We start from the raw sequence: 26,011 nt of genomic DNA, 5'->3' as shown, positions 1-26,011 counted from the left end.
TTCATTGTCGACCACTTTATAACTATCCATTAGCAACACGTCCTTTGGTTATTCTAGCGTGACAAAAATGGAAATAAAATATTTAGCAGGTGGTCACCAACAAAATAAATATCGAACAGGGACTGTCTACTCGGGCTACTCTCACTAGCCCTCCCCTAATAATGCTAAAAATTATTAATTAATTAATTTTTTAATAAGTAGTTTGGTTGGGGCCCATGACCATGAGAGTGCTTTCTAAAACCCTAAATAAATAATAGTGAAAACCTATCGAAGACCCCCAAAAGCAAAGCAGAGCAGTAGAGTAATAATGGCTGGTACGGAAGAAGAGAGCTTAGTGAAGGAGCCGTTGGATCTGATCCGTCTGAGCCTTGACGAGCGTATCTACGTTAAGCTTCGTTCCGATCGTGAACTCCGTGGCAAGCTACATGTTCGTACACACACACACACTCCTACTCCTATTTCTATTCTATCTATATCATCATTTGTTAGTTAGGGCATTCTTACTTACCTCTTTCAAATTAATCAACCCATCCTTCTGCTTCTGATTTTTTATCCCAATTTTATTAAACCCTAATTTCTTATGTATGTAACACATATTTTATTGTTGTTTTTATCTTCTTTTCTTTTGTGTTATCTAGTGCTAATCGGGCCGATTAATCGGTTAAAGTTTTTGTCAATCGCTGGTGAGTGCCTCACTGTTTTGACTGACAACATTGATTGATAATACGATTTTAACTGATGGAAGTAATTTCAGACTCCAAGTCACAAGTCGGTCATAGTTGGTTGCATTTCCTAATTACAACATGTTTCCTAATTGTATTGTAATTATAACTATAATAGGTAATGTCTTGGTCAGCAAGTTAGGTTAGTCTATATAAACCAAGATATGTTGACATTCAAGAATGTGTGAGATGCAACCCTGTTAGGGTTCATCTAGAGACACGAGCTGTCACCGAGTTAGGGTTCATCTAGATGCAACCGAGTTAGGGTCTGAAAATTGTAATCAGTGTTTTGAGTTATATTTTTTTATTAATATAAACAAGAGTTATTCGCTTAATTCGTGTTTGATTATCGATCTGGGACTTGATTAACTATATACAAATGTTAGCCAACAGATCTCTAGTGTAGTCTTGGATTTGTGATGAATTCTTATTCAGATATCATCACTTTGGTCTTCTAGATTAGATTATATTGCTGTTGAATATTCTCAACTTTTAATTGTTTATTACTGTTGTTGCTTTTGAGCACTTATTCATCCTTTGACTGATGTCATGTCGTTTCCAGGCTTACGATCAGCATTTAAACATGATTCTTGGGGATGTTGAAGAGATCGTGACAACCGTTGAGATTGATGATGAAACCTATGAGGAGATTGTTCGGGTATGTTGCCGTCTCTGTTTTTCATATATGTTCATTATTATTGTTTCTGTGGATTTCTTTTATTGAGAATTTTATGTTTGCAGAGCACAAGGCGCACGGTTCCATTCCTTTTCGTCAGAGGGGACGGTGTCATTTTGGTTTCTCCTCCTCTAAGGACTGCTTGAGGTTCTTTCTTTCTTGTCAAAGCGTTTATTTCAAAATGTGTATTTGATCTTGCTGGTAACTAGACTTTCTGTTCTTACAAGTTTTCTATGACTGAAATGTGGACATTGTATGATTATGGTGATATTTGTGCATGGAACAGAAAACAGTGATGAACTTTCTTTTATTGTGCATACGGGCTGAATTGTGTGTTCATGTTAAGTTAAACACTTGTTTTCTCTAAACATAACCAGTTTTAAGTAGAGAAATGCAAATATCTCATAAGCATATGTACATGCTATTTTAACTTTTAATTATGATATATAAGAAGATGGTTAAGTAATTGTATACAGATGATTATGTTTGTTCTATAGTTCGTATCGTCATTCCAGTTTGTTATATAAATGAATCAGCTGTAAATATGTGAATGAGAGATTATTTCCTGAGCTTGTAAGTTGTAACCATAAACGAAGTGTCTTGCGATAATGTACGCAGAACCAAAGAGCGTTTGTTCTAGTGGTATCAAGGTGTGTTGTCAAACTAGATCTACCTTGTGGCTTGATGAATTCCTTTTCAAAGTTTTTTCAATACACAGAACATAAACTGGGATGTATTGAAAAAAACCAAGGGTTCGGTTCACCAATTCAGGTGACATGCGATTTGAGATAAGCTTGCTTTATCAAGAGCTCTATATTGTTAGCATACACGGGTATGAAGTGCCGCATGATGTATGCACTTGTACCCTGCATTTCTTTTAAGAGGTTCCCACTACTCAGACCCCATAACACAGGGTTTGTTAACATAAAGCTAAATCCTTTCTTTGTCATCTAAACTAAAGATTGGTTCTTGTGGAAGATTCGAAACAACACTTTAGCTGCACACATAGTCAGGTTCATGTGATGAAACCTTTGTAATCTAAACTAAAGGTTCATGTGACCTATCAAACCTTGTTATGGAACATGGTGCTTTTGTTGTTCTGCAAAGTCTCACGAATAACACAACCAAAGAATATCAAAGGCAGAAAGACTAGTCATCAAAACAAGCAGTCAAAACATTTTAAACACAAACGATAAGATGTTCATAGCATAAATAAGATTCAAGTTGAACTAGAAACTTGATGTTTGAAGTGAACAGTTATTTCACAACGAGAATTAGGAAATCAAGCTGTTACTGAATTAACCAAATAGCTATTGTCTTAACTGAGCTATTACAAGATAAAGATAGAAAAACCAAAAGTAGGAGAGATGGGAGAACAAATTCATAGAGTATGACAAGCATTCTTACAATGAGTAGCAACCTGAAGTGTTAATGTTCCTATCAGTAGCAACCTGAAGAATTCCATAGGTTTTCCATCTGACGTGAGTATGATGAAACACCATACCATAAGATACTTTGGAACTAAGATATTTGGCCACTATTATGTCCACCGTAATATTGGTAGTCAAATGTGCCTTAACCAAATGGTTTGTACCACCATTCTTATCTCTCCATTACCACTTAGATTATCGTCTTTACTTATCGCAGTATCAAAACGAGCAGGAAGTGAATAATAATGCACGATAAGAGCAAGATCGATCAACAGGCGAATGTTTCAAAAGCGACATACTAGACGCAAACAAGTTCACACAAATAGGTTCAAACATGCTAATAATACGCGTATAATGAGGCGTACGGACAAAATTAGTGTTTAAGGCTAGTTGGGTTAGATGTGAGGTTAGATATAACTCTTACGAACCCGTCGTGAAGTGCGGGCTACCCACTAGTATAGATACCATTAAATCAACCTTTAAACCAAACATCTCTATAAATAACATTACCATCTCTAAACCTTGTATCGTTGTGTAATATGGTCTACTCTAGCCTCTAGGTGGTCCGGCGGTTTTAGATATTCCTATAAAGACAACTCAAATTTCACAAAGCAAATAATGTGGTAGATTGCAATCATTTGTAAGTAGTAACATGCATACTTTAGATGCTCAGTATTCATCTACCTTCTTTGGAAGTTGAGTTTAGATACACAATGTGCAAATAGAGATGCAAGAACAATAGGATATAGTGCAAGAAGAACAAACACAAGTGGTAACTGATCATGATGATACCCAAAGTAATCTCTTATGAAGGCTTCCACGGATTTAGTTTCCCCGAAAACTAAGATCTCCTTCTTCACATCACCATATTGAGAAGTAAGCAGCGCGTTAAGTGACCATGAAGTTGGAGTCAAATAGTACATCCATGTCCACCAGTTTGGAATTTTCTGCCAAGCAAAATAATAGGAAGTTTCACTAAACCTTTCAAACCAAACATTGCATCATGTATAAATACTACTAAGATTTTCTCCTCTTATATATCGGGTTAAATAGCGTCCATATTTGTGTCTATTAGATACACACAAGTGCCATATGACAGAATTTAAAAGAGCCGAGAGACTGAATTGGTGAATAATAACTTTTTATGTATTAAATAAGTGAAAACCGTATCTCCCTCGTTGTATAGAAAGATTACAATAAAAACGATAATCATATAGATAGATAGATAAGCAACTAATAATGATGAAACGTTAATGACTTTCATAATAATTAAACCAAAGATATAATAATAACGAACAAACAAACTAAAGATAAATGATAAATTAAATATAATAGTTATAATAGATAATAAGCATCCTTAGGTTACTTATATCTAAGAGTTGTACACTTGACTCGACCTTTGCAGCAAGACAAATCACATATTTGGTGGCCGAACTTAATCATCCGGTTGGTCTTATTTGTTACAGTTTGCTACTCTATATTGAAATATGAAGTGTCCACGTGACTTTAAAGTTTGGTGACAGAAAAAGCCAAAATGGATAAAGAATGCAATGAAGATCATTCGTAATTCTTAATCATTTACTGAACAAGTTAAAAATAAAAAGTGACTTACTGGTTTAGGAATTAAAAATCCACCAAACAAGTTAAACATGGTGTAAAATGCGGACGATAGAATGGCGGCAACTGGAAAGCTAGGTGTCACAGCAACAAGGAGCATTCCCATATAGGTGAAGTACATCAATGTGCACAAGAATGTATACAAGTACGAGAAAACCTTGTACGCTGACCAATAATATCCAATCATAGGATAAGTGATGCACACATATACAAGTGACTGGGCAAATAGATAAGGAAACTCAATTGCCACCTACATGATCATATAACCAAAACATCTTCATCAGGTTGTAAACAGTCATAAACCAAGTCATACATAAAAATATAAAATGACTTTCACATGCGAAAACAGGTTTTTAGATTAAGAGATTGAATATTTTACAACATGGCATTTATATAGTATAAAATTGTTAACAAATCAACTTTTTATACTCATAATCAGGTTGGTAAAAACAGACCATGCCCAAAATATAAGGACCAACCGGCCTAAAATTTGAAGCATGTTAGCGTTGTGCACCCAGTCCTAGGTGAAGATTAGTAGAGTTAAAACTTAGTTTTAGAAGCCTTATGTGACATACATATTACTTATTGTTGGGTTCGTAGGCCTTGTTGGCCCGGTTTATTATATGAAGTCAAAAGAGGAGACGGGTGTGGGCGGTCGGGCCCAAGCCCGGCCCGGTTTAGATTTCTTGCATTATAATTTACTAACCCTAGTTCAGTCTCTATATAAACAACATTATGTACTTGTAATATTAGTCACTCAATAAAGATATACCTAGTTGCCACCCGTGGACGTAGGTCAGTTTAGACCGAACCACGTTAAATCCTCGTGTTCGTTTATTGCTTTCGTGTGTGTGTTCGGTTTCGTGTGTGCGTTTAATCCTAACAAGTGGTATCTAGAGCTTAGGTTTGGGATTACATGAAGAACACGAGAACCCACCGAGTTGTCGCCGCCACCCTACTGCGCTAGGGTTCCCCCGCCGTCGCTGTTCGATTCTCGCCGCCACAACAGCCGGTTGTCGCGGTCGCTTGCCGTCAAAGATTGGAGTGTTTGGGTTCCGTACGAAACAAGTTAAGCAACGCATCACCACCGTTCAATTTGTTGTTGACCAGAAGAGGAAGGCGAGGAGAAGTTCGTTTGGATCGCCGGATTGTCGAAGGAATATTTATGTTCTGAGTTTGGTGTTTGAAACTAGAGAGACGAAGGAAGAAATATATTATTTTTCTTTTTCTTGAAGTTCACACCAAACAAAAGTTAAGTAATTTTTTTTACTTTGTTGCCTGCTCCTCGTCACACCAATTACAAAAGGCAGCAGCCGAATTTGTTCATTATTGTGTTGGCCTAAAGTATTTGGCAGTTTAGTCAAAAACAGTTGAATCAAAATCCTATTTTTTTGTTGAAGAACAGTTGAAGTCGTTTAAAGAAACGGAGAACCAGTGCCAACCGCGTTTGTCAGGTTTATCGTTTCAGTTTAAAGTTTCGGTTTCTGATTTACAGTTCGTTATTCCGCTGCACGTTAAATAGGTTGATTGTTTAACAGAGTTCAGTAGAACAGTCGTTAAGTTCAGGCTCGTGCCATTGTTGTGTCTGTCTCTGTTTTTTATCCAGTTTTTCATTTTAGTCATTGTTATGGCAGAAGACGGAAAGGTTTCGATACAGAAGTTTGACGGACAGAAGTTTGGTTGGTGGAAGATGCAGATTGAGGCACTACTTTGTCAGAAAGACTTGGATGTAGTGCTTGAGGATGAAAAACCAGAAAAGTTGTCAGAAGCAGATTGGAAGAAGTTAGACAAGAAAGCTAGGGCTTGTATTACATTGTCGTTGTCGGAAGATGTGGCGTTTAACGTCATGAAAGAAACCACAGCCCGTGGTATGATGGACGCACTATCCAACATGTATGAGAAGCCTTCGGCAGCGAATAAAGTCTATCTTATCCGAGAGCTAGTGACAACAAGAATGAAAGAGGGTGGGTCAGTTACAACTCATATCAATAATCTTAATTCGATCTTGTCCCGCTTAGTGTCAGTTGACATTAAGTTTGATGATGAAGTTCAAGGCCTCTTGTTATTATCCTCTTTGCCCGACAGTTGGTCGCAAACAGTGACTGCAGTTTGTAGTTCGTCTACAAATATTACTTTCGATGGGATTCGAGATCTGATTCTGGGAGAAGATTCAAGACGCAGAAGTTCAGGTGAATCATCAGGCAATATGCTAGTCACAGAAGGTAGAGGTAGGGGAAAACAGCGAGGCAGTGGGAGCAGGAAGAGGAGTCAGTCTAAGACTCGTAAGGATATTGAATGTTGGGGTTGTAAAGAGAAAGGACACTTCAGGAATCAGTGTCCGAATGGTAAGAAAGAGGTGAACGTTACAGAAGACGACACAGATGACGGGGTCAGTGGTGATGAGGCTTTGGTTTGTAGTGTTGAGAGTAGCGTTGATGCTTGGGTGATGGATTCTGGTGCATCGTTTCATGCCACTCACTGTAGTGAAACGATGAAGAATCTTAAATTTGGGGATTTTGGAAAGGTTCGACTAGCGAATGATGATATTTTAGAGGTTACGGGTATGGGAGACGTTGATTTGATAACTTCAGCCGGTACTTCTTGGACTTTGAAAGACGTGAGGGTTATTCCAAGTTTGAAGAAACGTTTGATATCAGTTGGGCAGTTGGATGACCAAGGGCACGATGTTAAGTTCGGGAATGGGCAATGGAAAGTAGTCAAAGGGAATCTCGTTGTTGCTCGTGGCAAGAAAATGGGTTCGTTGTATATGGTTGATATGTCATCGAAAGGAGTGGATCCAGTTTTGGTGAAAGACAAAATCCGGTTCACAGAATCTCGTGGGCAGAAGAAGGTTCGTTTTGCAAGTAACAAATCCAGAGCCAAAATGAAGATTCAGGATGAACGAGCTAGGAAGGTTAAATCAGTTGGGGGACATCGTGACAGTGGGAGCACAGGTCGTGTTTCAGTTACAGTTCCAGGTCGACAGTGGATTAAGAAAACCAGTATTCCAGCTGTAAAAGTCTCTCCAATGAATTACTTGCTGAATATGGAGAGTGTTTGTTCTCAGGTTATCTCAGGATCCGGTAGTTCGTTACAGTGGGAGCCAGTAGGGACAGAGAACGGGTCAGGGGCAGTTTCAGCCGTGACTGACGTGTTGGAGCTCCGGGGAGCTTCAACGGGCCTTCAGGTTAATTGATGAGAAGGCGGTGGCAACTAGAAGAAGTTTAATGTTCAGATTACAGAAGTACAATCAGGAGTGCAGACGAGAGTACTCAAGGCCTCCGAGTGGGAGATTGTTGGGTTCGTAGGCCTTGTTGGACCGGTTTATTATATGAAGTCAAAAGAGGAGACGGGTGTGGGCGGTCGGGCCCAAGCCCGGCCCGGTTTAGATTTCTTGCATAATAATTTACTAACCCTAGTTCAGTCTCTATATAAACAACATTATGTACTTGTAATATTGGTCACTCAATAAAGATATACCTAGTTGCCACCCGTGGACGTAGGTCAGTTTAGACCGAACCACGTTAAATCCTCGTGTTCGTTTATTGCTTTCATGTGTGTGTTCGGTTTCGTGTGTGCGTTTAATCCTAACACTTATAACATACAAGTAGATGACAAGGATTTTATTTATACCTGTGCAAGAGCATAAGCCCAAGATGCATACATCCCAGAAAACCTTTCTCGATACAAGACAGTTCGCTCCATGGAAACGTATGGTATTACCGAAGAGGCATTGTTTATGCCACTAAAAAGAATAGCAGCGAACATTGAACCAAACACATTGAATAAGCTCTGCTGGTTATGTCTGTCACACAGAGGGATACCATATAAGATAAGATGACTTGAAGGAAATACAAAACTATCCAACTTTATGGTGAATATTCAATTAAAATTCTTGTGATATGTACTAAATGAAAAACTTTAAAACTCTTTACATCCAATTCAAGATGGATGGAAATTTAGCTATGAGCCTATGAACTTCCCAAATTATCTACACATAAAATTATGTAGAAACAAGCAAGGAACACATGATGTATATTAACTTACATATTCTCTCCTTGGTCCCAGAAGAGTAACCCAAACATAAACGATGCAAAGAGCATATACATGGAACGCATCAAGTTGTATGAAGGACTTCTCCAGTAAGACAAGTGCTGTTTCCATAGGCATGCCTTGAATTGGCCCCAACCATTTTGTGGAAAGCGTGTCGGAAAGTACAAGTCTTTTGAACCAGGAGGTGGTTTACTTAATGTCTTTACGAGCTCTGTATTGCTCCTAACATAGTACAAAAACAGAAAAATAGTCTGTCATGTTATAGGAGTCGCGTCGGGCATATGTAAGTATGCATTTTACTAGTTTACTAGAAGCTTTTATTATTTAATAGAGTTTTTTGAGCTTTATATACCAATATGTTGGCATCATATTATAAAGATGTAACTTACTCATACAAAGTTGAAGTAGAATAGATTTGTCCAAAATCAACACCGAGTTCAGCTTCCATTGATGTGGAACTAACCTCTAGCATCCATGTTGCTGGATTATAGTTGTCTCTAATCTTTGGCACCCCCGGGATGTTCTGTGTCACACCCCGATCGTGATGGCGGAAAAATCGAGGTGCGGCGACTAAGTCGTGATTGTTGAGCACAATAGTATAAAAGTCTAAATGCATAAACATAACCAAAATGTCAAATATTACATCAACCAGGTAACATGAAACAAATTGTTTTAATACAAAATATCAAGTTTCCAACAACTCCTAGTCTAGCCTTCATCTTTCTAAGGCCTCTAAACTTGCTAGGGATTTCTTGCTGCATTATTTCCTGAAAACATGTAACAAACTGTCAACTACATAAAGTAGATGAGTGAATTCATAGGTTTAAAGAAAAGAGTTTTATACACAAACATACTAGTATAGGTTGTAGGGGTTTATATATAGGGTGTACCTGCGGCTAACCCACCACTCCTACAACTTATACTACTATGTTTGGGTATAATTCCCAGTTTTTAAAATGGTTTGTAAGAAAAGATCTCTTGGTTTTCCCACAGAGGTTTTTGTAGTAAGTCAAACATGAAATGTTCTCCTGGGCTCTCAACGGGCTTATCAATCTCCCATTAGAGTCGTATGTGATAAGATTACTCAAAGATTTGCGGTCTCCCAACGGTACATGTAGCACATAACAGTTAAGCATAAACAAGGACATATAGATTTGAGCATGCTAAGTTTACTAGATAAACCAACACCAAAATCCCATTGTTTACTAGTATCCAAGATGATGGTGAACAAATGATGATGATGATGAATGATGATGAAACCCAATGATCACACAAGACTTGATTGAACTCACGCAAGACTTAAACCAAGACTACCTCGTTCTTGCCATCCAGGACTCAGCTAGGTTCTACCGAGAGTAGGATAGACACCCCAAAGAATCCTGGGTTCCCTTGGTCCCTACCGAGAATAGTATAGGTCCTCAAGAGTTATGGATTTCACCGAGACTAGTATGAAATCCCATGAGTTACGAGTGCCACCGAGAATAGAATGCCACTCATGGTCGTGAGTTCTACCGAGAGTAGAATAGACTCTCGCGTCCAATTCAACTCATGATGTTTTGATCTCTAGATTTCCATGCTGACACAATGACTATGATGATATGAATTTGATTCCCGTTCCCATGATGTCAATGTTCACAGAATTTCCCATACTCATTGATTTCCAATGTTCTTAGATCTCCATGAGTTAATGGGTTTTCCCCATGTTCATAGATTTCCAAAGTTTATAGATTACCAAGAAGCTCGTGGATTTCCGCACGTGTGTAGAAATCCAAATGTTTATAGTTTAAAGAATGTTTGCATAAATGATTTTATCCAAACGTGTAAAGTTACCATGTTTAATCCAAATGTTTATAGTTTAAAGAATGTTTGCATAAATGATTTTATCCAAACGTGTAAAGTTACCATGTTTCCACCCCATAGTTTTGAAAAGCTTAAATAGGGGCTATGAACTCACCTTGATCTTGGGTTAGGATGGTGCTACAATAGATCTCCTTAGCCTAGAGTTGGACATATATATAAGGTTAACAACGTGCTATAAGTCTAAGAAAACGAGCTTACGTGACCTCGAGCAAAAACTGGGTTTTAAAGACGAAAACAGCTTGGTTCTGGCTTGATTCGATCGAATAGGAACACGTTCGATCGAATAGGAACTTGTTCGATCGAATAGACACACATTCGATCGAATAGACACACATTCGATCGAATAGACACACATTCGATCGAATAGACACACATTCGATCGAATCTGAGGCACACTCGATCGAACTAGAAACACATTTGGTCGAACCAGTTGGGAAAACTCGTTCGGTCGAACATGGAACTTGTTCGATCGAATAGACACTCGTTCGATCGAATACGAAACTCATTCGGTCGAATGAGTTGGAGACCATTCGGTTGCTTTCCTATTCGGTCGACCGGACTGGTTCGATCGACTGGTTCGATCGAATGGGCTGATTCGATCGACTGATTCGATCGAATGAGTCTGATTCGACTCCTTCAAGCTGGGCGACGGAGAAACCTACGGGTTTTTCAGATTTTTCCAGATTTTTGACCCAAAATCGAAGTTTTTGACATGGAAATGCTCGGGATTGAAGGGACTATCGATTCCCAGTGATTTTAAACACAAAAGCCTGCATTTTGACACCAAAACAAGACGGTTTTTGACCCGAAAACTCAAGAAACGAAAATGGGTGTTTTTGCTCGATTTGAGGCCGAAAATGGTTATGAAAATGGATGATTTTCAAGAAGATCTTACCAAGAACAACAACAAACAGATTTGTGGACTCGGATTTGAAGTTTGAAGACTTTCTCTCTCTAGTTTCTCTCTCTAGAATGAGAGTGTTTGGGTGGGAAGTGTTGGTGGAAATGAAAGAGATGGTGTAAGAATACTTGATTTTCCGCTTAAATACTCGGGTGACTCGGGTTCGGGTTTAGGCTACCGACGGGTCAAGACTAGTCGAGTTCATAAGTTTTTAAACAAACTAAAACTTTTTCAGCAAAACTTTTATAAAACCATTTTCCGAATAATTATTTGAAATCTTTTTAAATAAGAATATTTAATTTTTCGAAAGCATAAAAATTAATATTTTTCAGGCGTAAATGTCGTTTTATAAAATAAACATTTTAAATGATAAAAGCAGATTTTTCCAATGATATGGGTTCCGAACTTATCGTCCAGAATCCCAAAGTCTATAGTTTCCGATGATTTCACGATCCTAGTTTACCAATCGAATTTCAGGGCGTTACATCCTCCCCAATTTAGAGGAATTTCGTCCCGAAATTTAGAATTTAGTATAGTTGATGCAATGATGTTTTAGATTAAATGATCCCATGATGACCACTATGCGCCACTACCCCTAATATTCGTCTTGGATACCACCCAAATCAAGTTGAAGGGGTTTATATATAGGGTGTACCAGCGGCTAACCCACCACTCCCTCAACTCCACTTGGGTGTTTCTTTCGACTCCTATTAGTTCAATGACACACAGGACGACACACTATTTTCCACTACAAGGCATCACCTTCAAGCTTTACATCAGACATATTCATTTCGGATTGAAGGGGTTTATATATAGGGTGTACCAGCGGCTAACCCACCACTCCTTCAATCTCCAATGAATAATTCCCTCAATAACTCTTGAATTTAACGCCTCACAGCTGCCACGCTAACTATGAGTCCCTAATTCCAAGTCTCGCTTCAGACATAATCAACTTGTGCCGAAGGGGTTTATATATAGGGTGTACCAGCGGCTAACCCACCACTCCTTCAACATTCATTGATTAATTCCCTACACGAAACTTGAGTTCACGACTCATAGTTACACAATAGCATATTGTTTATACACGTATACACCTGTGAACTTGATGTTATTATATTCCGGACTATAATTACGAGTTCACCTTGTATCAATGTATAAACTCCATTGTGTGCGGCTAGAAAAATCGACACGACACCACACACACACACACAACCATGCTTCATGAATGTTAGAATGATGACAAATTTTGGCTCAATGATACATAGTTTACCCCAATGTTTACATGATTAAGTATGCACAACTTGTGTTTTCCAGCACGAGTCATGGGTAGCCAAACTTGGTGTTATGCAAATAAGAGAATATTTATAAGCAAATAGGAACAACATGATACTTCATTGATTGATATTGGTCCCTGATTACATGATTACGATTACATAGACTCCAAGATTTCTAGAATTACAAAGATGATGACTATGCGAACAGATGAGGGTATTCCTCCTTCATCTTATCCTCTCGTTCCCATGTGAACTCGGGTCCACGATGGTTGTTCCAACGTACCTTGACTATAGGTATCCGGCTTCGCTTAGTCTTTTTGACTTCTCGATCTAGGATCTCGACAGGTTCCTCAACAAAGTATAGTTTGTCGTCGATGTGAACCGTGTCGATCGGGATTTGAGCGGTCTCGTCAACGAGGCACTTTTTGAGTTGCGACACATGAAAAACGTTGTGAACACGGCTGAGTTCTGGAGGCAATTCCAAGCGATAGGCTACAGGTCCGACCTTTTCGATGATCTTGAAAGGTCCTACGTACCTTGGAGCAAACTTTCCCTTTTTCCCGAAGCGAACAATGCCCTTCCAGGGGGAAACTTTGAGCATTACGTGATCGCCTATTTGGAACTCCAGAGGTTTGCGGCGTTTGTCAGCGTAATACTTGTGTCGACAGCGGGCGTCCTTAAGTCTTTGCTGAATGATGGCGATACTGTCAGTGGTTTCCTGTATCAGTTCCGGGCCGAGGATTTGAGAATCTCCGGTCTCGGACCAACACAGTGGAGAACGACATTTCCTGCCATAGAGTGCTTCGAATGGCGCGCATTTGATGGTAGCATGATAGCTGTTATTGTATGAGAACTCTGCAAGAGGAAGGTGAGTCTCCCAGCTACTACCGAATTCAAGGATACAGGCTCTGAGCATATCCTCCAGGGTTTGTATGGTCCTTTCGCTCTGTCCGTCCGTTTCAGGATGATAGGCAGAGCTAAGTTTCACACTTGTCCCAAAGGCTTTCTGAAATGACTTCCAGAACCTTGACGCAAAAGAGGGGTCACGGTCAGACGTGATGCCCTTAGGCACACCGTGACGGGTTACGATCTCACGAATGTAAATCCGCGCCAGCTTCTCCGTAGTGTAGTCCTCGCGGACAGGGAGAAAGTGGGCAGACTTGGTCAAGTAATCCACGATAACCCAAATCGTGTCATAACCGCTGGGTGTCCGCGGGAGTTTGGTAATGAAGTCCATAGCGACTTCGTCCCACTTCCACTGCGGTATGATCGGTTTTTGTAACAGGCCAGATGGTCTCTGATGTTCAGTCTTGATCCGCGAGCATGTTAGACACTTACCGACGTATAAAGCTATGTCTTTCTTCATACCCGGCCACCAGAAATGAGACTTGAGATTCTGATACATTTTATCACTGCCCGGGTGAATAGAGTATCTGGATTTGTGCGCTTCGTTCAGGATAAGTTCTCGAAGTGGTTCAGAGTTTGGAATCCACATGCGATTTAAGTAGTAAAGTATACCATCAGACTTGGTTTCAAACTTCCGTTCGGCACCGCAAGATAGCATATTTTTGAGATCACCACCAGCAATCGCTTGCTTTTGAGCTTCAAGAACCAAGGAGGGAAGATTGGACTGAATACGGATCGCATGCAACTGGGTCCTTTCCTTGCGACTTAACGCGTCAGCCACTACGTTAGCCTTTCCAGGGTGGTAGCGGATTTCGCAGTCATAGTCACTTAGGAGTTCAACCCATCGACGTTGTCGCATATTTAGCTCCCTTTGGTTGAGGATGTGTTGTAGGCTCTTGTGGTCGGTGAAGATGACACATTTCGTACCGTATAGGTAGTGTCTCCATATTTTTAAGGCAAAGACCACAGCACCCAATTCCAAGTCGTGAGTGACATAATTCCTCTCATGACTCTTGAGTTGACGCGAGGCGTAAGCGACGACCTTACCGCGTTGCATTAAGACGCAGCCTAGACCTTGGCTCGAGGCGTCGCAATAAACAACAAAATCATCGTTACCCTCAGGAAGCGACAGGATTGGTGCATGGCAGAGTTTATGTTTCAATGTTTGGAAAGCCTCTTCTTGCTCTTGGTTCCAAATGAATGGTTCCCCTTTTTGAGTTAACATTGTGAGGGGCAACGCGATCTTTGAAAAGTTCGAGATGAATCGACGGTAGTACCCAGCCAAACCAAGAAATGAACGAATTTCGGTTGGCGTTGTAGGCGCTCCCCATTTTTTTATGGCTTCAATCTTGGCAGGGTCGACATGAATGCCTTCCTTGTTAATGATGTGACCTAAGAATTGAACTTCCCTTAGCCAGAATTCGCATTTGGAGAATTTGGCGTAGAGTTGCTCTTTCCTCAGCAGATCCAAGGTAAGCCTGAGATGAAGCTCATGGTCGGCTTTAGAGCGGGAATAAACGAGAATATCGTCAATGAAGACGATAACAAACTGGTCCAGGTATGGACGACAAATGCGATTCATGAGATCCATGAACACTGCAGGGGCATTCGTCAAACCAAAAGGCATGACTAGGAACTCGTAGTGTCCATATCGAGTTCTGAAAGCGGTTTTCGCGATGTCGTCCTCCATGACACGCACTTGGTGATAACCTGAGCGTAGGTCGATCTTGGAAAAGTAGGTGGCTCCTTGCAGCTGGTCGAAAAGATCGTCAATCCTCGGTAATGGATACCGATTCTTGACTGTGAGTTTGTTAAGCTCACGATAGTCTATGCACATCCGGAAAGATCCGTCCTTCTTCTTGACGAAGAGGACTGGAGCTCCCCATGGAGACGAACTAGGGCGAATAAAACCCTTGTCCAGTAGTTCCTGCAGCTGGCTCGATAATTCCTGCATTTCAGACGGAGCCAAACGATACGGAGATTTTGCCACGGGGGTTGCACCGGGAACTAACTCGATGTGGAATTTGACTTGTCGGCTAGGAGGAAGTCCGGGTAAGTCTTTAGGAAAAACGTCTGGAAATTCACGCACGACGGGGACATCAGAGAGCTTCTTCCCCAAAGATTTCTTGATGGAGACATGAGCTAGGAAGGCGAGACACTTCTTTCGAAGGCATCGCCGAGCTTTAAAGCAGGAGATTAATTTCAGACATCTGCCTGATCTTTCTCCTTGAATAATTATGGACTCGCCAGAAGAACAAGGAACGCGAATGAGCTTCTCAGCACACACCACTTCCGCGTGGTTGATGGACAACCAATCCATCCCAACAATTACATCGAAACTTCCTAAATGCATAGGGATGAGGTCAATGTTAAGAGACGTCCGATCAAACGTAAGCGTGCAATTGCGAACGATTTTGTTCACTTGGGTAGACTCTCCGTTTGCCATTTCGACAGAGAAAGCGGGGTCTAAGACAGAGGTTCCTAGATTAAGCAATGGGACCAACTCGCTAGAAATAAAACTCCTATCTGCACCCGTGTCAAATAGAATAGAAACCCAGAGATTGTTAAGGATGAACGTACCAGTAATGACGTCAGGATTTTGGCGAGCTTCAGCAGCGCCAATAGTAAAGGCTCGGCCTCGGGCCGGAGGAAGATTTGCAAGACGAGGACACCTGCTCCTGAAATGGTCCATGGCTCCACACTCGAAACAGCTTCGAGAGTTGCTGGGTTGGGAACTGCTGCTCTGTATCGCCAGTTGATTACCTTGAAATCTGCAGCGTTCCGCTAGGTGCCCCAAACGTCCACAGTTCGTGCATTTCCAGCACGGGGTTCCGGCAGGATGATGAAATTGGCAAGTGCCGCACTTGGGGTGAACCCCAGTGTACTCCCTCTTTGGCCTTCCTGAAGGGGTGGGAGCAGGAGCGACAGAGCTGATTGGGGTTGCGGGAGTAACCATCGCGTAACTGCTAGCCTTACGCTTTTTGATGCGGTTGATCTTTTTGGATGAGCCTTCAGCGGCCTTGCCCGTACCTTTGGCTAGGACCCCAGTCTTAACCTGGTCCTGGGTCAGTCGGGCAGCTAGTTCAATGGCCGCTTGTAGGGTTGATGGGTCAGCCCCGATAACGATTCCACGGACAGTGTCAGGTAGGCCATTGATGTAAAGCTCAATAGCCCGGGAGGGAGGGGTGACCAAGTGTGGTACGAGAAGGGAGAGCTCGTGAAAACGCTCCGTGTACCCTTGGTGATCGGCGCCCTTCATTTTGTGTACCCAAAACTCAGCTTCAAGTTTCTGCACCTCACTGCGAGGTACGAACTCGCGGGTAGCCAATGCTACAAATTCCGACCAGGTCATGGCCAAGGCAGCCTCACGCCCACGGGTTCTTATCTCGTTGTTCCACCAGGTCAGCGCGCGTTTAGACAACATGCTTGCCGCGTGCGTGACTTTCAGTGTCTCAGGGCACGAGCTAATAACAAAGGCTGCCTCCATCTTTTCGATCCACTGGAGGAGACCAACGGCGCCTTCTGTGCCGCTGAAGCTGGTGGGTTTGGTAACCATGAAATCCTTGTATGGCTTATTAGCTGGTTCATTTGCGTTCTGAGCTGGAATTTGGTTGGCCCCAGAGGTTCCTTCTTGCCTCAGCCCTTGGCTGATGGTTGTTACCATGCCTGGTAACACAGCCGCGATCTGCTGGGCTATAAGGTTGGCTAATTCAGCGGAGTCCATGGAAGCGGGTGCACGTCTGGGAGGCATTCTTCGCAAAACGAAAAACGAGCGTTAAATAGAATCAATGACACGCCAAAGATTATGAATAGAGGACATAGATTATACCAAGAACACATAATGACATGACTCAAGAGATTAACAGTTAATATGCAACACATAAGCACGTAGCACGTATATAAGTGTAGACATGTGATTGTGATGCATGAGCTATCTAGAGTCAAGGATCCTAGGTTATAGCCTAGGTCGGTTTCCTAATTCCCTATAACCATTGGCTCTGATACCAATCTGTCACACCCCGATCGTGATGGCGGAAAAATCGAGGTGCGGCGACTAAGTCGTGATTGTTGAGCACAATAGTATAAAAGTCTAAATGCATAAACATAACCAAAATGTCAAATATTACATCAACCAGGTAACATGAAACAAATTGTTTTAATACAAAATATCAAGTTTCCAACAACTCCTAGTCTAGCCTTCATCTTTCTAAGGCCTCTAAACTTGCTAGGGATTTCTTGCTGCATTATTTCCTGAAAACATGTAACAAACTGTCAACTACATAAAGTAGATGAGTGAATTCATAGGTTTAAAGAAAAGAGTTTTATACACAAACATACTAGTATAGGTTGTAGGGGTTTATATATAGGGTGTACCTGCGGCTAACCCACCACTCCTACAACTTATACTACTATGTTTGGGTATAATTCCCAGTTTTTAAAATGGTTTGTAAGAAAAGATCTCTTGGTTTTCCCACAGAGGTTTTTGTAGTAAGTCAAACATGAAATGTTCTCCTGGGCTCTCAACGGGCTTATCAATCTCCCATTAGAGTCGTATGTGATAAGATTACTCAAAGATTTGCGGTCTCCCAACGGTACATGTAGCACATAACAGTTAAGCATAAACAAGGACATATAGATTTGAGCATGCTAAGTTTACTAGATAAACCAACACCAAAATCCCATTGTTTACTAGTATCCAAGATGATGGTGAACAAATGATGATGATGATGAATGATGATGAAACCCAATGATCACACAAGACTTGATTGAACTCACGCAAGACTTAAACCAAGACTACCTCGTTCTTGCCATCCAGGACTCAGCTAGGTTCTACCGAGAGTAGGATAGACACCCCAAAGAATCCTGGGTTCCCTTGGTCCCTACCGAGAATAGTATAGGTCCTCAAGAGTTATGGATTTCACCGAGACTAGTATGAAATCCCATGAGTTACGAGTGCCACCGAGAATAGAATGCCACTCATGGTCGTGAGTTCTACCGAGAGTAGAATAGACTCTCGCGTCCAATTCAACTCATGATGTTTTGATCTCTAGATTTCCATGCTGACACAATGACTATGATGATATGAATTTGATTCCCGTTCCCATGATGTCAATGTTCACAGAATTTCCCATACTCATTGATTTCCAATGTTCTTAGATCTCCATGAGTTAATGGGTTTTCCCCATGTTCATAGATTTCCAAAGTTTATAGATTACCAAGAAGCTCGTGGATTTCCGCACGTGTGTAGAAATCCAAATGTTTATAGTTTAAAGAATGTTTGCATAAATGATTTTATCCAAACGTGTAAAGTTACCATGTTTAATCCAAATGTTTATAGTTTAAAGAATGTTTGCATAAATGATTTTATCCAAACGTGTAAAGTTACCATGTTTCCACCCCATAGTTTTGAAAAGCTTAAATAGGGGCTATGAACTCACCTTGATCTTGGGTTAGGATGGTGCTACAATAGATCTCCTTAGCCTAGAGTTGGACATATATATAAGGTTAACAACGTGCTATAAGTCTAAGAAAACGAGCTTACGTGACCTCGAGCAAAAACTGGGTTTTAAAGACGAAAACAGCTTGGTTCTGGCTTGATTCGATCGAATAGGAACACGTTCGATCGAATAGGAACTTGTTCGATCGAATAGACACACATTCGATCGAATAGACACACATTCGATCGAATAGACACACATTCGATCGAATAGACACACATTCGATCGAATCTGAGGCACACTCGATCGAACTAGAAACACATTTGGTCGAACCAGTTGGGAAAACTCGTTCGGTCGAACATGGAACTTGTTCGATCGAATAGACACTCGTTCGATCGAATACGAAACTCATTCGGTCGAATGAGTTGGAGACCATTCGGTTGCTTTCCTATTCGGTCGACCGGACTGGTTCGATCGACTGGTTCGATCGAATGGGCTGATTCGATCGACTGATTCGATCGAATGAGTCTGATTCGACTCCTTCAAGCTGGGCGACGGAGAAACCTACGGGTTTTTCAGATTTTTCCAGATTTTTGACCCAAAATCGAAGTTTTTGACATGGAAATGCTCGGGATTGAAGGGACTATCGATTCCCAGTGATTTTAAACACAAAAGCCTGCATTTTGACACCAAAACAAGACGGTTTTTGACCCGAAAACTCAAGAAACGAAAATGGGTGTTTTTGCTCGATTTGAGGCCGAAAATGGTTATGAAAATGGATGATTTTCAAGAAGATCTTACCAAGAACAACAACAAACAGATTTGTGGACTCGGATTTGAAGTTTGAAGACTTTCTCTCTCTAGTTTCTCTCTCTAGAATGAGAGTGTTTGGGTGGGAAGTGTTGGTGGAAATGAAAGAGATGGTGTAAGAATACTTGATTTTCCGCTTAAATACTCGGGTGACTCGGGTTCGGGTTTAGGCTACCGACGGGTCAAGACTAGTCGAGTTCATAAGTTTTTAAACAAACTAAAACTTTTTCAGCAAAACTTTTATAAAACCATTTTCCGAATAATTATTTGAAATCTTTTTAAATAAGAATATTTAATTTTTCGAAAGCATAAAAATTAATATTTTTCAGGCGTAAATGTCGTTTTATAAAATAAACATTTTAAATGATAAAAGCAGATTTTTCCAATGATATGGGTTCCGAACTTATCGTCCAGAATCCCAAAGTCTATAGTTTCCGATGATTTCACGATCCTAGTTTACCAATCGAATTTCAGGGCGTTACATTCTGTTTAAAAGATAATTCATGTGAATTTAAGATTATATTAGTTAAGATACATGAAAGGGGGATGATGCATATGTAACATGTGCATCTGCATGTTATCAGCTCAACTGACCTCAAAGTATTCAATGACCCTACTCGAATTGCGACCCAAGGGCCCGCAGTAGATCATACGCCCACCATTTTTCAATAGGATTAACTACATGAACATGGGTGGGACAATATATGAGATTTTTTTTTATGTCAAACTAAACTAAAGAAAGAAGATATATTCTAACTAAGTTACACTCATGTTTTCTCTTGAGTACTTAAATATCTCATTTTTACCTCATCAAAGGCCTCAAATATGTCAATGCTCGGTTGGTGAATTGTACAGACGATAGTTCTTCCTGTATCAACAATATTCTTCACAGCTCGCATGACAATGGCAGCTGACCTGGCATCCAGTCCGGTCGTAGGTTCATCCATGAATATAATGGAGGGATTAGCAACAACTTCGACAGCAATTGTGAGCCGCTTACGCTGCTCTGTTGATAAACCGCTAACTCCCGGAATGCCAACCAAGGCATCTTTTATGGCATTAAGCTCAACTGTTTCCAAGACTTCTTCTACAAATTTCTGTACATACATACCATAGGAGCAAAGTTACATACTATTACCAAAAGTAACTGGCAATATATTTTTATTATTTCATGTAATTGTTTTGTACATATTTAGTTTTTGAATCAATGTCCGGATGAAGACGGAGCCAAGCAGAAAATATGACTGATTCTTCGACTGTAATTTGGGGAGAGTGTACATCAGTTTGCTCACAGTAGCCCGAAATCCTTGCAAATGTATCTTGAACTTTTGGATAGCCCCCGATTTTAATCTCCCCTTCGACAGTGCCACTAGTTTTCCTTCCAGAAAGAACATCAAGAAGTGTTGTTTTTCCAGCACCACTTACACCAATCAACGCAGTAAGTACACCGGGTCTAAAAGCCCCTGTGATGCTGCGAAGTAACTGAAGTCTTTTTCCAGTGAAGCCGTGCTCCCTCATTTCCTAGAACAATAATCTATAGCGTTAATGTGAACGGAATATATGACAAAGCTTATATTTTAATAGTTTTAAGTAATTACCGGTGGGGGCTCGACATGGTACTGCAGATCTTGAAAGGTAATCGCTAGCGGTTCAAAAGGTAACACCATTTTTCCTGTAAAAATAAGAAGATAGCTTGACATGAAAGAAGAATAAATCACTAAATATGACATGAAAGAGAAAGGAAAAAACTCAAACCTTGATGAGGCTCTAAGATAGCTTTTTCTGTTGTTTTACCCTTGTGAGGGTGTTGTTTTGGTTCTTCGCCTACAGGTACTTGAGACAACTTTTCCTTGGAAATAATGGCCCGAGTACCAGGAGCTAACCATTGAATAGCCATAAATTTTCCAAGAAAATGTACATTATCTATCTTCAAAGCTGACTTATGAGATTAGAAAGAGCTAGAAAATTACCCTTAAAGTAGCTTAAAGCCAAGATGAAGCCTATGTTAAACAACAATGCAAAACCGAACATGGCACCAAGTGATATCCAGAAATAGTATTCCTCAAATTCTAACCCACGGCTTTCAAGTGTTTGTAGCCCTATTGTCGTACTGTTTGTAGACGTCGTCTTCTGCTTGGCCAAGTTTTTGAAAAATGTATCAAAATTCTCCATGAAATATATCAGTGACTTCAAGTATTTACCTTGTTCCATCTCGGAGCATGAAATTCATTCACCGCAAGACCTATTTCACCATATGACAACGGAGAAACCCAGAATCCCCACTTCAGCCAAGCTGGCATTGAAGCTACAACAAGTTCCAGCCCTTAGTTGATCTGCAAGTCTTTATAGTCTATATATCGAAAAAAATAATAAAGATACTGCGTACTATACTAGGAACTTACTGTGTGGTATAATGAAGCCTCCGAAGCACAATAAGAACAATATTGCAATGCTGCCTACTGTTGTAGCAGCAGCCACAGTTTGGAAAACTGATGCAAAGAACCGGAACATGGATACGGATGTGAAGTGTGTCGCAATAAGTAGCACTAGCTGGCGGAAGAACCTACAAAGCATACATATTATTGTCAGATTATTGTGGTTTTGTGACAACTAAGACGGATCCAAGTGAAGGATGAAATAGTTAATCTGATATGATGCTCACCTTCCTGGTTCAGGGCTATATCCAATGACATAATAAGTGAGGCATGTCTAAATGGTGGATTCCATTAATGACATGGGAATCTTAAGAACGGACGCAGGAATTGCATATGCCCAAGAAGGATAGAAGCACATGTCCCTTTGTTTATAGAAAACTTGAAGTCTTGCAACTGTCATTGATGCTTCTGGGAACCCGTCAACTAGAAGAATTACAAGTGCATAAAAGAGTGAACCAAGATAATAATTTGCATCAATCACATCAGGCTTCAATCTGGTTCGGAAAAACATGGTCATTGTGATTATTGCAATTATGATGAGCTGCAACAAGTAACCCAAATAATTAGGCCGTCTAATTAACGCAATATAATAATAAAACATTATATAATGATTATTAAGCAGGATTTGTTATGCTTGCACATCTACGAGGACATGAATGCGTCTTGGTTTTTTCTATATGTTACTACTCTTACTAGTATTTTTGTTATTATTTTCTTAAATAGTTTTTATACAGTAAAAAAAGTTTGTTTTTTTTTTAAAGCCGGGGGTATGGTTGTAAGCAGTTGGGATAGAAGAAATGCTAAATCTCACCTCCATAGATCATCCCTACTCTATGAGTGGGATTGTTTGTTTGTTTATGCAATGATGATGATAATATTAATATAAGGTAGGTGAAATCAAAATCAGTGATATTATGAGCACCTGAACTGACTTGAAGATGTAGACAAAAGAATTTCTTTTCATGAGCAAAATTTCCCTAGACATGCAAGCTCTAAAAAGGGACCATTTAGAAAGAGAATAGACATTGAAGGATATGGCTTTCTCGTGACTCTGCGATCTCACGAAGGGTTTGGATATATCCTCATTCATTTCTTTTCCGAAACGAGATTCCTTAAACCTTGTGGAAAAGGTGTCTACCGATACATAATTATAGGTTTGTTCGTTTCTGCACCAGTAGGCCGCTTGATCTTTTCTTGACACAACCTCTTGGAGGAAGTCAGCTACGCCTTTCCTGTCTGGGCATGTAAAACCAAAGCCCTCAAAATACTCCAAGACATGACTGCGCGGCCCATGATACACAATTCTTCCTTCTGCCATCAGCATAATGTCATCAAAGAGATCAAATACTTCTGGTGATGGCTGAAGAAGAGAAATGAGTATTGAAGCATCTGTTATATGTGCCAACTGCTGAAGGCAAGCAACTATCTGATATGTAGTGGAGCTGTCTAATCCATTTGATATTTCGTCCATGAATAAAGCTTTTGTGGGACCAACAATCATCTCCCCTAAAAGAAGCCATACAATTCAGACCAGTTATGCACATTAAACCGGCCTTACCACACGCAGAAGTTACCTGTAGTCAATCTTTTCTTTTGACCGCCCGAAATTCCTCTCCTCATGGCATCTCCAAACATTGTATCAGCACATATGTCGAGGCCAAGAATCTGGAGAACCATCTGAACATATTATAAATATTCAAATAAGAAACATTAATAAACAAAAAAGATTTACCTTCAGGATGCAGTTTGTCTGGAGAGTTGTCTTTTGGCCTTCAACAGAAATTGCCTGTCAAAATTATAAAATAATTGTCGCAAACTGAAATTATATGCTACATTTGCTGCAGCCTTTTCTTGTTTTGATTGAGGGGCATAACCATGTGACTATTAACATATAATGCAGTGATGAGAGGTATAATGTTAAGGCTTCATAACGTTTAATAGAATATTTAAACCAAACGGCTGCTTTTGCACCGCAAACATTAATTTAAAAATACATAAACAACAGAATCAATGTTCCTACCTTCATAAAAGTGTCTATATCTGGATCAGGAACAATCCCTGCTTCTTTCTCCCTCCTATTAACCTCCACCATAATCTCTAAATAAGAAGAAAATGACTATCGTTTAGTTCTTGAACCATCATTATAACTACTTGGAATGGAATACAAAACTACACTGTTTATTATGTGCATTAAGTAGCAATGACACATACCTGCACGGGTTCCAGTACCCTGGCAACGAGACGAAAAATCTAGTGTTTCCCTAACAGACATCTCAGGGATATGCAAATCATCTTGGCTTATATAAGCAGAAGTCTTTTGTGGAACAAATTCTTCTAGTTTGTATCCATTGTATGAAACTTCACCACTAATCTGTTTTAGTATGATAAAGAAGAAACATTACAGAGTGAACACATACGATATAAAGATAGTCACATTATTCTTTGCATAGATATATCGTGTTCATGAAATCGGACAAAATGGAAGTTCAAAACCTTAAGAGTTTTATTTAGGTTCCCTGAGAGTGCTTTCAACAATGTGGTTTTCCCACTTCCTGGAGGACCAAGAAGGAGAGTCATCCTGAAAAATATCAAACAAACAAATAATGTATAAAGACCGATAGATTACAGTTATGTTAGTTATCATTTTAATGAAAGTATCTTCCGTTATTAGGAGATTGAAACCGATGCATACCTTCCTGGCTTAATAACACCACTGACATCCTTTAAGATGGTTATCTTTGCCTGTTTAGACGTTGTTAAACCGGGTATCACGATAACCTCCTGTCACATAAAAAGGAATATTAACTTCACAGTTCTTAATCAGTAGTATATGTTTATGGTTAGAAGTATATAAAGTAGAATGGAGGTCATACTTACAGAAAGCAAACTTTGAAATGAATTCCAGAGAGTTGGGAGTGGCTTGCCGTGAACTACTTTACACTCGGCTTCTACACGAAGATTCTTATATCTCACCTCCACACACGGCAACTGAACACCGACCCTAAACAACCAGATTAATTATGTGAGCTTTCATCTCAACGTAAGTGGAAAAATCAACATGAAGCCAAGTTTAAAGATATGTATAGGGAAGGCTCACGGTGTAGTACACGAGTCAAGCTGAGTCGGGTTGGGCTCAGGCTTGAAGTTAAACGAGACAGCTCAGCTCGTTTAACTTAATGAACTGAAGAAATGTTAAGACCAAACTCAGCTTGTAAAAAGCGAAAGGCAGCTCACTTTTTATTAAAATTTTATATTTCTAATATATAATAACAATTACAATGAAGTACACCTAAGGTCGAATTTATAACTCACAATTTGTTGATATAAAAATTAGACGAGCTTAAATTGGCCCGGGCTCGGAAAAGTTCATTTGCAAACCAAGACAAGCCACGAGCTTTGTAAACAACCCTAAAGAAAAAAGGAAAGCTTACTTGTCTGTTCGTTTTCTAAGTTTCTGTAACAACCGAAGGTTGCCATTCTCAATGTGTTTGATAAGCTTCTCAATAAACATGTGCCTCTCAGGAGCAAGTAGCTTTGTGACATCAACCACTTTCTTTCGATTCTCATGATCATCAAACAAAGACGACTTCAAACGCTCAAATGTTGGCAATCTATCGATTGCTTCCCACTTATCATCATGAGCATTCACATTTGTATTAGCACGAAAACTAGAGCGAAAAGATGATCTTAAACTTCTTCCTATTTCTGAAAGCTCAATTCTCAGTGACTCTATTTCTTCGGAGCCTACGATTTGAGCCATATTAATTAATGCTTCTTTACTTTCAGTGACACCAATATGTATACATGATGTACAAACACATATATATGCATGTATATATAAGGGGACTTTTATGATGCTTAGGTAATGTCATCCGTTACGCATTGATAA

The 26,011-nt window shown here is 40.0% G+C and overlaps 1 protein-coding gene and 1 pseudogene across 2 annotated transcripts; one reads left to right on the top strand and one right to left on the bottom strand.

Moving 5' to 3' along the window:
- Window positions 1-304: 304 nt before the first annotated feature.
- Window positions 305-1,583, top strand: LOC143626758 (sm-like protein LSM3A). Its single transcript, XM_077096740.1, has 3 exons — window positions 305-427; window positions 1,285-1,380; window positions 1,464-1,583. The coding sequence occupies exons 1-3, from the start codon at window positions 308-310 to the stop codon at window positions 1,542-1,544; spliced, it is 297 nt and encodes a 98-aa protein (XP_076952855.1). The 5' UTR covers window positions 305-307; the 3' UTR covers window positions 1,545-1,583.
- A 1,908-nt stretch (window positions 1,584-3,491) lies between these two features.
- Window positions 3,492-25,910, bottom strand: LOC143626757 (pleiotropic drug resistance protein 3-like; annotated as a pseudogene). Its single transcript, XR_013152478.1, has 23 exons — window positions 25,554-25,910; window positions 25,000-25,123; window positions 24,815-24,903; window positions 24,616-24,700; window positions 24,334-24,493; window positions 24,143-24,219; window positions 23,855-23,908; window positions 23,697-23,787; window positions 23,045-23,628; window positions 22,350-22,663; window positions 22,090-22,250; window positions 21,889-21,992; window positions 21,658-21,814; window positions 21,443-21,565; window positions 21,286-21,359; window positions 20,876-21,208; window positions 20,494-20,784; window positions 20,282-20,365; window positions 8,888-9,021; window positions 8,493-8,720; window positions 8,079-8,250; window positions 4,441-4,695; window positions 3,492-3,775 (listed from the first exon to the last, which is right to left on the bottom strand). The product of XR_013152478.1 is annotated as a pleiotropic drug resistance protein 3-like (transcript).
- Window positions 25,911-26,011: the final 101 nt, after the last annotated feature.

The sequence above is a fragment of the Bidens hawaiensis genome, unplaced genomic scaffold, assembly GCF_021521415.1.
Source record: "Bidens hawaiensis isolate Kalapana, Puna unplaced genomic scaffold, B.hawaiensis_p1.1 tig00004497_1, whole genome shotgun sequence".
Lineage (NCBI taxonomy): Eukaryota > Viridiplantae > Streptophyta > Magnoliopsida > Asterales > Asteraceae > Bidens > Bidens hawaiensis.
This window is presented reverse-complemented; position numbering and strand designations above follow the sequence as displayed.

What these genes read in the sequence shown, in the direction of transcription:
- LOC143626758 (XM_077096740.1), top strand. Translation starts at nt 308, where the DNA reads ATGGCTGGTACGGAAGAAGAGAGCTTAGTGAAGGAGCCGTTGGATCTG. An exon ending in AACTCCGTGGCAAGCTACAT is followed by an intron (nt 428 to 1,284) that starts GTTCGTACACAC and finishes TGTCGTTTCCAG; the next exon opens with GCTTACGATCAGCATTTAAA. An exon ending in CCTATGAGGAGATTGTTCGG is followed by an intron (nt 1,381 to 1,463) that starts GTATGTTGCCGT and finishes TTATGTTTGCAG; the next exon opens with AGCACAAGGCGCACGGTTCC.